Below are 12,524 nucleotides of genomic sequence, written 5' to 3'. Positions count from 1 at the left end.
TTAAGATCCGTTCTTTTTGACGTGGCGCAAATCTGAGGTAGGGCCTCAAGAGGTGCGGGATGCGGCCCTGCCGCACAGAATTTTTTTCCGGTGGGGGTGGCCGCACGTAGAGAGGAAAGGACCAGCGGCGGTAGCGGAAGAAGCGGCGGTGGGAGCTGTGACCGCTCGGCTGGGGTGGAGGGAGCGGCTAGGGTGGAGGGTGCGGTGGCAGCAGAGACGACCGGCTGGCTGGGGTAAGGGGAGCAGTGGCGGGAGCGGCTGTGCGCGGAGGGAGCGGCAGCTGCGGCCGTGCGTGGAGGAGGGAGTGGCGGCGGCCGTGCGCCGAGGGAACGAGTGGCGGCTGGCCGGGGTGGAGGGAGCAGTAGCGGCAGCGGCTGTGCGTGAAGGGAGCGGCGGCTGCGGCCGTGCGTGGCGGTGGGAGTGGCGGTGGCCGTGCGCCGAGGGAACGAGTGGCGGCTGGCCGGGGTGGAGGGAGCAGTAGCGGCAGCGGCTGTGCGTGAAGGGAGCGGCGGCTGCGGCCGTGCGTGGCGGTGGGAGTGGCGGTGGCCGTGCGCCGAGGGAGGGAGCGGCCACGGCGGCTGCTGCACTCGGTGAGGAGGAAGGAGTGCCGTCGGTTGCTGCCATGCTTGGAGCAGAGGGAGGGAGGGAGTGGCGGCCGCTGCTGCGCTCGGAGTAGAGGAAGGGAGTGGCGGCCGACTGCATCACGGCTGAGTTGGACTGCATCCTGACCCCAGCATCTCACCTATCTCTGACTACTGCTGTGCTCTTACTTTAATTTGGGATGGACAAAATAGGAGAAACGATGTTAAAATTTTGTATATGAGTTATAGTTGCGTCAATTTTTTTTAAAATTAAATTCAAATTTATCATACTGAACCTAAATTTATTAAATTGAAATCAGATCTGTCAAAATTATCTCAAATCTAGCAAGGCTGTCAAATTCTTTACAAATATGTTAGGAAGGTCCAAACAAAAAATGCTTCATATAATAGGGTCAAATGAGTTAACACTGTTATCTTGCTGACACATAATAGGGTCAGCATTCATCTTCAATTTTGAAAATTGAGGTCAAATAAGCAAACCTAAAAAAGTATGCCCCTTAATACAAACTCAATCCAATTGTTTGAACAATGCCTGCAGGTACTACTATATAAACGGCAGGAAACAGAAGAAACAAAGGGAGAAGTTGATCAGTAAAAAGTGGCCAGTAATATATGATAATACATTGTAGCTGAGAAACTATATCAAAATGTTTATAGTATATCTACTAGTGTGCTCTAGCATATCATGTTACATAGTCGACAATTAGGAAACTCGCATTGAACCAGTCAAAATTGCAAATACGTCATTGATGACTTGCTCTCCAGTATATACAACGTACATAGAGAGAAAAAAAGAATCATTTTCAGGCAGCTGTCCTTGCTACACCGCCTGTAGAAAACATTTTCATATGTGTCTGCGATTAGGATGTCCGTCCATGAAAAACTTCTCGTCAAACGTCAGGTGGCTGGTCACCCGCTTGTGGAAATGGTTCATTTCCGTAGGTCTTTAGTTACAGGCAGCATGACCAACCACATGTAAAATCCATTACTAGTCACCTCCAGACATTAGTAGTGATCAACATCTGCTAATGTGGCGGTTGCTCACAAGACCCTTGAAATGATAGCCAGGAAAGCATGTATGATAGCTTGTTAGATACAAGTTTTTTGTAGTAATCAGGGTAATCAGTATCTGTTGTCGCCTTGTATACCAGACTATCTTCCATATCCTCCATCTCCCTCGACAGGCGAGCCTCACCAGCAACTTGTGCATATTTGGAAACTTCGAGGAACATTTCCCTCACGAGAAGTACCACCATTTTTTCATTGTAATTACTAACAATTTTATCCATACGCTCTGGATTGGCCTCCACCTTGTCCATCTCCATCACGAGAGTGATCTCCATTTTCTCAATCGTCAATGCGTAGAGAGCATTGCCATTTGCTCTTTGGCTTTCAGAATCAGTGAGGCACGTCAGCATAGCACTGCGTGCCATAAGGTTTTTATAGTACACGGGAACAATGATCTGCCTACATATCATCGTCACCATTTCCTTCCCGAGGCGAATGTTCATCTTCTCCATCTCCATTGCCAAACGGACCTGGCCGTGAGCTCGAGCATGGTTGGAACAACTCTTGCACATGTTACTTACATGTTGTTCCACCAGTTGTTTATTGTTAGTGGAACCGTTTATCAGCCCAGAAAGGTTGGCCTCCATGTTCTCTATCACCAATGTGAGCTTGTGCCTCATGCCGGCATATCGAGTACTGCCACCGGAACCTTCAGGAGATAATACCCTCACAAGACGATCCACCAGCTTTATATAGTAATTGGGATCAAATATCTCCCTCAGCAGATTGGCTTCCATCTCCTCCAACTCTTTGGTGAGGCTCTCCTCCATCAAAGTGCAAAGTGGTGTATCCAGGATGTTCAAGGTGGACATTTGAGATCTATGTACACAACAAAGTTTTTTTTTTAAAAAAAATATTAGTTTTGTTGATTTAAAATATGCAAACCATTTATTAAAACAATATGAGTAAAATGTTTGTTTTACATAATGTAATACAATTAATATCAGACCTTTGCAACACGAGATATCATAGCCATCTGTGGTTAAAGCGTGTGGAAAAAAATAATAATGAACTTTTCCATGTTGACATAAGATATATTGGATGCATCTTTTTAGGGAATACTATATGTTAGAAAACCATAATAAGATAAAAATGGAAAAGAGGAGGACAACAGCATGAAGAGAAGTGGTACGATTGGAACCCATGAACTACTGCATATTAGATTCACCAAGTAATCAACAAGACAATTAAGCTAACTACATTTTCGAGTACCTTTGAATGTTGAAAGACCCGCCTCTGCGCCGTCTTCGCTAACTCCTTCCTTTCTCTAAGAACCTTCTCGGCTGCTTGTTTGTACTCATAAACTTTCAGGAGCATCTCCCATGGGAGGCGTTATTCCAGTTTTTCGTTGTAACTGGGATCAGCCCTCTCCACATACTGCAGGTTGCCATTTATCTTCTCCATCACTCTCAAACTGATGTCCTGCATCGTCTCCATCTCCCTGGAGAGGCGTCCCACAAGTTTCTGATCATAGTTGGGGTCAGTGATTCTAGTGATGATTTCGACGGCAGCGACACGGGCAATGCTAGCCACTACATCGTCATTATTTTCTCCATCAATTCCATTCCAGATAACCTCTACTTGATTGTTGAGTTTCTCATCCACCGTGTTTGGTGTTGGAAGACACCTGACATGAACTGTGAACAACTTGAAGATATTGTCATGGTCGTCCTCACGGACATTATCCATGTAGAACAGGAAGTTCTTCACTGAAGTGGCATGAAGGGCACCGACCATGATGGTAGACTTCCTGGCATTGTCGATCATAAATGACTCAAATTGGCCACACTCAATGGTAGACAATGCTACACCAGGAGATCTTGAGCTGCTGCATATCATGTCTACCTCTGTACCCAGGACAATGATGGAGGTAATTTTGTTCATGCAGGATATGAAGGCCTCTGTGATCAAGTTGCGGTCATCGTTAAGCAAGTCATACATGCCATTGGATCTGCTTGCTATGTTGTACATGGCCCTGACATTGTGCATTCCATTGAAGCCGAAGGTGTGGATATTGTAGTTGGTACTTAGTGCTTCCATGCAGATGGAATTGTCATGGTTGTCAGAAATGACAATGATGGCTCCCATACGATCCTTCTCTTCTTGTGGCCGATTATCTAGCATCTACACCCACGCGTCATTGCATATACAAACTAATTGTTTTTTTTCATATTGACAGAAAAAAAGGTTAATGATTTTTTAAATGATAATATGTATCTGCATACTAGCACCACATGGTATTGTCATAATATGTTGATTGTCATAAACTTAAGCACAGAGTTGTTAAGGTGTTTTCGATTTCTATACTAACTAGTATGATAGGCCTGTTCTTTATACGGCACGATCTACTTCAATGTGTAAAGAATCAGGATATTATTTTGGCCCATATCATCCTAACCTCTTTTCGGTTTCATCTTTGATTGAGTACTGTTGTTCCTTATATAGACCTACTAAATGCTACGTTTCATTACCTATGATTGTTATATGATACTATTGCAACATATTTCACCTTTTTTTACCTTGTCGAATAAGATGGTGTCATGTATGTTCTTCAAAGCAACTGGCAATTGAACTAAGACATTGGTTGTGTAAAGCAAATAAAAATGATCTCTAGCTACCAGATTGGTTGTGTAAAGCAAATTATGGTGCACAGTGATGTTTAAATCTCTCTCTCCGGTAGTTAATACATGTATGGCATAATTGTTGAAAGCAAAAAATGATACAAAATACCCCAGCCTTCCTTAGAAAGATTGCATGCTGAAGATTTTCGTGATTGCTGCATGTTAAGTAGTCACTTATAGATTTTTGAACGGGCTGCAATCAGGTGAAGGTGAAGTTTACAATTCAATTCTAGCTCTCAAGCTATTGCTTGTGGTGTTAGCTAGGAGCTAGCTGCTGCCGCTACTTGTGTGATATTGGTTGCATCTTCTTGTAAAAATATAAATGATGCATCTTTGTAACTACGTGTACCAATACCCATACATAAGGACCTAACATGGACCTTCTCCAGTCCCCTTTCACGGAAGCTGGTTGGGCCTAACCCATTACGAAGCAACTGCTACAAGAATGCTCAAGTTGGACACAAATAACTTATAGTTTTGTTGGATTTATACATGATAGTCCCATAAGCAAACATACCACTATTCATGCGATACCACATATACACACATCAATGCACCACCTAATGCACCCTCAAAGAGACATAGACCAACAACCCGTTCTTTCTTAGTAAAAATTTATTTAAAGCCCACTTGCGTCAAAATGCATTTCTCTCTCTTTTTGTCATGAACAATTGAAGCTGTAGCAATTTTTTAGTTGTTAGATTAATGTACTACTTGCTAGAGTTTTTATTGATGATTTACATAGTGGTTCATTAGAGATTTTAGATTAGTAAAGATAATAATATTTAATTAGAAGGGCCAGACAGATTTTGGCTAATTTTTCTGGTAGCTAGTAAAATGTATTTATTTTGAAGAAATTAAGTCAAAGAAACATTGTATCTTTAAGGTTACAGCACATAGAGCTAGCATACCTGAATGGCATTAGTCAACAATACTTTCGACAGCTTGCAGCTGATGCCATCTGCAGCAGCTGGCGCTGATCGTGCAGTTGTGGAGTTTGCGTGTTGGCTTGCAGGGAATGTCGGAGTGGGAAGGGACGAGTTGACGGAGCTGATATGGATGCAATTCCTTGCGAACTTCACGGTGTTCTTGAGCTTCTCCCTCCAGGTCTGCAGGACACAAGGGGAATGTTACACACGCATATAGATACATAGAATCATATTTATAACTTGCAGTACGTAACTCACATGCATGTCTATTCATTTCATCGGGGGGTGAAACAAAATCAATGTTTCTAGCTTTACAATTTTAAAATATGTATTCTGATTTGTATATACTATCAGAATGGAAATTGTACTAAAGATATATAGTACGCATTGAAGTTCAACGAAGAAAAAAAATGGCAAACATGGACTATGTACTAGAGTTGCAATTTTTTAATATTATGTTGTGCTTGTTTAGGTGGCTGGAAAAAAAAGAAATGAAGTCATATAACGATAAATAGTGATGGCTGTTGTAGCTCACGTGACATTTGTATTGATCTCAAAGTGCGGATATATACTGTGGCAGAGCCGCAATGTGTCCACTCAACCGAGTTATACAATTAAGGTTGAGAGAGGAGTGCTATTTTTCTCATCTACCTCTAAAATAGTTAAATTTTGTTAGAATTAAATGGGCTAGGCCAATTTAATCTTAGTAAATTTTATGGGTCCACAATTAATGTTAAAAAATTAATATCACATTGGAAATCAACGAGAAGAAACCTCATCTGAAATATATAGGCTACTATTGGAGAGCACTTGTTGAGTAGTTGAGATGGTGTGAGATTGCCACACGCGCACGCACCGAGCCGAGCTAGCAGGGCCGAGGCATGGCGTGGCATGCAGGGACAGGGTTGCCTGCCTCCCTAAAGTTACGTTTTATTTTGATGAACAAAGAAGTAGCCAATAGGATGAACAAAGGTGTAATCGACGGGCGACGTTACTTTAGTAACAGGCGGAGCGGTCAATTGGGATTAATCTATCCCGAAACTTATCTCTCTCTCGCGTGCGTGTTATCTTCCACCTCCAGGTTAGATAGAGAATACAATTCATTATCTTTCTCCATCGTTTCTCTAGAGACACTCTCTGCTTCTCTGTTCCTGTGCTTCCTCTACATTATTTGGTTTCACTACTGGAGAAGTGATCTTCGCCAGGTCGGCCGATTTCCACAATAGTCCCGATTATTTTTAGTCCCGGTTAAAATTTTTAGATACCAACCAGGACTAAAAATCATTTTTAGTCCCGGCTCAACAAGTTGTCGGGTCAAGGGCAGACCCCAATTATTTTTAGTCCCGGTTGGTATAAACAACCCGGACTAAAAATAGATCTTTAGTCCCGGTTGTTTATACAAACCGGGACTAGATACCGAAGCCGCGCGCACATGCCTTGATCAGATCACTCGTCCTTATCTATTATCGCGCCTCGTTCTCTCTCACACCTCTAAGTCTCTAACTCCTCCACTCCTCCTCTAGCTAACTCCTCCGATCCACTCCCCTCTCGATCCCTCCTCCTCCCTTCCCATCTCTCCTCCCTCGATCTGCTCCCTCCAACCTCTCGATCTGACGGCGGCGGTGGCGGGCTATGGTGGCGGTGGCGGGCAGGAGGCGGCGGCAGCGGGCAGCGAGCGGCGGCAGCGCGCGAAGGGGGAAGCGGCGTGCGGCAGCGGGCGGTGGTGGCCGAAGGGGGTTGCGGCGCCGGGCGGCAGGCGGTGGGCGGCGGGAGGCGGGTGGGAGGCGGGGGGCGGCAGCAGTGCCCTCCCCTTAGCCGGATCCGGTGGGAGGGGCGACTACAGGCGTCGGTGGGCTTGTGATGTATGTGTGGATTTTGTGGTGGATGTGTGGATTTGTGGTGGATTTGTGATGTATGTGTGAATTTGTGGTGGATTTCTGATGTATGTGTGAATTTGTGATGTCAATGTTCGATTTTGTGATGTTGATCCATGTGATTTTGGTGTGAAATCAATATGCAAAGAACAATGAAAAAGAAAAAGAGAAGAATAGGGATTAGAGAGCCTGGCGCTACCTCTTTTGTTCCGGTTGGTAACTCTAATCGGGAATAAAGATTTCCATCATTATTTCTGGTTGGTAACACCAACCGGGAATAAAGATCAATCTTTACTCCCGATTATTTTAACCGGGACTAAAGATGGGCATCTTTAGTCCCGGATTCATGGTCACGGTTGCAAAACCGGGATTATAGAGGGGATTACCAACCGGGAGTGATGCCCCTTTCTCCAACAGTGTTTTGAGCACTTGCACAGATGAGTGTTCGGAACGAGTAGGCCTCCGGAACACCGTTCGGTTGAGTCCCTGCATGCATGGGTACAGGCAGACGATTTGGGGAGCGCATTCTCGCGCGATTGCTCTCCGCACTGCATCGGCTTTTTCCTCTACATCAATATGTCGACCAGTACCTGGAAAGGTGACAACGACAATGACAACGGAGGCAACTACACTAACACTGCCTCACCCAGTACTAGAGTGTTCATCGGGTATGTCACTTTTATTACTTTAGTGTTAAACATGGTTTTCTTGTTATTAACATGTTCAAGTTTAGCATCACTGGATCATCCGTTTGTTCACATGTCATGTTTAGCATCCTATTTTTCTGGATTAAAATATGCCGAATCATTACTATATTTCCAACAGATTTGATAGTAAACACATTATGTACTGTAAAATATAAGAACTCTTTATTTTAGAAAATAAAATCATATATCGGTGGTGAAAATGGAAAAACATCATACTCATATATAGATATATATGAACACCATCATGGTGATATCTATTACTGTATTACCAGTATTATCACTACACGTGATGATATGAACAGTTGATTTATAACTAAGTATAAAAAAATATTCTAGTATCAGCAGTTGAGGTGATAATACAAACAGATATGATTCATTCGATTAGAAAAGATGAAATGTCAAGGTTAAATTCTACTACCAGAGCCCTATTATATATTTATAATAGGTCATATGTTATATATATATATATATATATATATATATATATATATATATATATATATATATATATATATATATATATATATATATAAAATAATTCCATACCTGCGTGGCATGTTTAGTCGATTTCCTGGCCACAAGGTTTATGAAGGACTGTATCTTGGTAAAGGTTTGTTCCCTCCCTTGATCCGACATTTCCAAGAGGGATGCTCCATGCTTGGTTAGAGAGGATTGGACGGGTATGATTGCAAGACGGTCCTTGTGTTTGAGCTTATCCAAGATGACACCCGTGGCCTCGCTAAGAATCTGCAGCCTTTCCCGAGCTTTCCCCTCCATCTCTATGGCTTGACAGCCTACGTCGAGTATGACAACCAAGTCGACAAATGGGGTCTTCTGCTTGGCCAACCCGGTTTCTGGCACCTTGACACATGCCAGCACCGCGACACCATGTTTTTGCCTGTTCTGATCTGCCAAATTTGTGCCACCCAGCCGCTTTGCATTTATTTCCAGCTGCACTGGAACATCATCGGTTGCTTGCCTGTCAATGAATAGCGGCGGCAGAGGCAACTGCCACCGTTGGTGTGACAACCACGACAGCATGTACTCCTTCCACAAGTAGTCGTTGTACAATCGTATCTCCATCTCTTGCATCTCCGCAGCAAGCCTGGAGATGGCAATGGCCTTCCAGTCCACTTTGGCATACAACTTGTTGCTCCTGGTCATCGTCCACCATCCACGCAGCTCGTCTGCGGCCGCATGGCGCTGCTCCCAATCCTGATTATCATTTGCAGAGATACGATCCACAACTTTGATAGCCTCGAGCCGCACCATCTCTGCCATCGTATCCTCGTGGATGGCCACAACAACGTTTTCAGCCAATGATGATTGCAGCTGGTTGTTGTTCTGGACATTTTCAACTTTCAACAGATTGGGCACCTGATCAAGAAAGAGTGTGGCTTGGCCCTTATTGCGAATGTTGACGATGTAGTTGGTGGTTGCCACACTATTAGCAGCTGGGTTTGGGTGAGCATTGGCCCAAATGGTGATGGCCTTCTTGTCAGAGGAGATGAAGTAGCTAACCAGAGGGGCTTGAATGGAGGACAGAACCACATTTTTCTCCTCGCAAATGAGCTTCACCTCTATCGGCATAGAGGAGGTGATCCTCCTGATGGTGGTGCGGAAGGCATCAGTTGTGTTGCCATGCTCGTCATCCAAGATGGCATAGGTGCAGTCGCAGCTACTGGCAACGATGCTGTGCATGGTCCTCGTGTTGCGAGAGTTATGAAAGCTGAAGGCGTGGACCGAGGGAAATCTCCAGGGTTGGAGAAGGGATTCGACGGGGGCCACGCCATCATCGCTTGTGTTGGAGATGACAATGATGTGTCCAGCACGATTCTCCTTATCATCTTGCCCACGGCCAAACAAGATCTACCTCCACGTACATAGAAACACAATAATTATGAGCAATTTTATGGTCCTTGAGAAGGTACCAAAATATTAGTATAAAATTTGATATCTCATGGTACCTAGGTAGCAAGAGGTATCAAATTTATAGTAGAAAAAGTGATACCTCATGGTATCTTCTCGAGGACTGTAATAATGCTCCAATAATTATACAAGATATGAGTCCAAGAAATTAGATTCCACTCGAGAGTCAAGAGCTAAAGAGGTAACTAATACATGGCATACGAATTGGGGGTTCACGGTGCACAGGCACCAGGATTTGAAACACCCAAATTCTGCTCGAATTTGAACATATATTTTGGATTTTCATCCTCTTGGTATATATAGCTAAGTATTATTAATTTTTTAACAAGAAAACAAGTTTCACTAGCTCTTCTCTTATAGTTTTGCTAATTACTCTATGTCCCAATATAGGAGTAGTTGTCATTGTATATTGTTTAGTTTAGATTAATACTTAACATGAAGAAACTATAGTACCGCTTATTGACTGGTGTGTACTGTTGGGACTTGAGAGTGGGTTGCTGTTGGTGGTAGAATGTGGAAAATTTTGAATGGGTGGTGATTGATTGATGACTCTAAAGAGATAACTATTTTGAGATAAATTTTGAATTCTAACGAGATAACTATTTCGTGGCGGAGGTAGTATATATTTACATAAATATGGCACCTAGGTTATACGTTTCAATTTAGTTCCAACTTCATTTGTACTAGTTAGTAAAAGAATTAAGTACAAACTAGTACTCGATTTAAATCATGGTGCTTGGGCACCAAGTCACCCTAAGTAATTTGTGTGCATATACGTATGTATATATGTATGAATTTGGACTTAATTTAAGGTGCCCCAGCACCAGGACTGTAAATACCCCAATTCAGCTCCAATTTGTTGCGGCACGTACCTAGCATCAAATATTAATCCAAAAAGGCATATAATGGTTCAAATTCAGTTAAAACTTGTTGTGAACAAAGAATCTTATTTCATAATCTGAATGAAGTATGGTAAGTATATGTACCGATTCAGCCGATAGCAGTGATGCCGCCAACGTGTTTACTCCATCTCTTTTTTCTTCAAAGGTGACACTTTTGATCACCATCGTAGAAACAGCGGAGGCCGCTTCCCTGCTCTCGGCGGCAGACACCAGCGCTAACGACGGTTGAACGGGGAGAATCGCTAGGCGGTCATCGTCCCCAAGCGTCTCGGCGACAATGCTCACAGCCTCTACGAGCAGCTTCATGCAGTTCTTGGGTACCTTCCAGTCACTGCGCACATGGAGGACGACGACGAGATCCACGGGCTTGCGTTGCACTGAAGATATTCCGGATGGCACCGTGATGCTCACCATAACGGGGATGTCGTCGTCGACCTTCGCGTAGGCTCTCGCCGGTGGTAGCTTGCATTTCGAGAGGAAGAAATGAATTGACTGAGCTGCTTCATGTTCAGTACAACTTGTATGCTACAGTATTGATGTACAACAGTAAGTTAAAATAATTAATTACCTGATTCATTTCGATCTTGCTGTCCGATGAGCATCCAATTCAAGCTGTAGGCCGGCTACCTAATAATTAATTAAGACGACATAATAAGCATCTGAATACGCCCTTGATTTGTGCTGGGGATACATGATTGATGGGTGTGTTAGAGACTATATATGTATACAGAAAGCACACGGCTTCTCTACTTTCCCTTTCCGCTTTTTCTTTGGAGCATATGCTTATCCTGTTTGTTGCATTACTTTTATAGATTGCTTTAGAGGCTTTGCATCTTTTGCTATTCTCAACGTTTACACTTTATATTTATAAAATCAAAAAGATAGGGAGGGGGCAACATACTCCTGCATTATTTTAGATATTTAAATGTGACGGATGGAGTAGTATTTGATTCCGATTCAAGCCTGCGTAACTTTTTTTTATTGTGAGGAAAAACAAAGCTGTGGCTTTTCTTAAAGTTAAAATACAGCAGCTATTAACTAAAAAACAGCATAGAGATTAAAGTTTTGCATTTGCCTAATTCCTTGTGGGCTGTTGAACTTTGCCTAATTCTTCTCATAGTATCTTACTATACCCATTAACTTCTAAAACTTGATATGCAAGTGTGCAATATCATCACCCACTACTAATTATTATATAGAGTAAATCACATGCAAATATGCCACATCATCACCCACTAGCAACTATTATCTAGAGTATTTTAAACATCATACACACATGACATATCATTTACAATTTTCGTTGTATTTTTTAACTCAATATGCAAGCAATATCAAATCTTTAACTCCATATCATTTTCACATTATCTAAACATATATATCCACCATTTCTAAAATGTATAACACGTATTCATCCATATATCCTGCAGCAAAACGTAGAGTATCAACTATTACTCGCAATATTATGAGTGAAGTCCATATTAGCCTTCTTAACTATCATGTTTATCTGAAAAAGCGCCCCATAACTTTAAAACCGAATAAAAAATACGCCAATGAAATCCTAATACCATTTACTTTAGCCTCACTAAAAATCAGCATGGTGTTGGCCATTTGACATTGAGTTAGCAGTCTAATCAGTAAAAAAAAAACCTAGGAGTATATAAAAATGGCAGAAGCATGTAGGAGTAGTGTTAAATATGTGATCCGAATTTTGGGCCCACAATATATTTGGATTAGTTTCCTAGTAGGAGTTTCTATTAGGTGTCTTTCTATTTTCCCCTATATATACTCTTGTAAGCCGTATGGGAAGGGGTGACGTTCCCATTGTGATTCCCCTACGTTTGTAATCAACTCCTCTATAGTGATCATTGCCGGTCGGCGCCCGTGGTTTTTTC

At 42.6% G+C, this 12,524-nt stretch overlaps 1 protein-coding gene across 1 annotated transcript; it reads right to left on the bottom strand.

The window, feature by feature from the left end:
- Positions 1-1,186: 1,186 nt before the first annotated feature.
- Positions 1,187-11,345, bottom strand: LOC9271292 (uncharacterized). Its single transcript, XM_015781733.2, has 6 exons — positions 11,201-11,345; positions 10,717-11,094; positions 8,348-9,670; positions 5,203-5,400; positions 2,883-3,794; positions 1,187-2,489 (listed from the first exon to the last, which is right to left on the bottom strand). The coding sequence occupies exons 1-5, from the start codon at positions 11,207-11,209 to the stop codon at positions 3,003-3,005; spliced, it is 2,700 nt and encodes an 899-aa protein (XP_015637219.1). The 5' UTR covers positions 11,210-11,345; the 3' UTR covers positions 1,187-2,489; positions 2,883-3,002.
- Between the last annotated feature and the right edge of the window lie 1,179 nt (positions 11,346-12,524).

Source organism: Oryza sativa, chromosome 4 (assembly GCF_034140825.1).
Source record: "Oryza sativa Japonica Group chromosome 4, ASM3414082v1".
In the NCBI taxonomy this organism is placed as follows: domain Eukaryota; kingdom Viridiplantae; phylum Streptophyta; class Magnoliopsida; order Poales; family Poaceae; genus Oryza; species Oryza sativa.
This window is presented reverse-complemented; position numbering and strand designations above follow the sequence as displayed.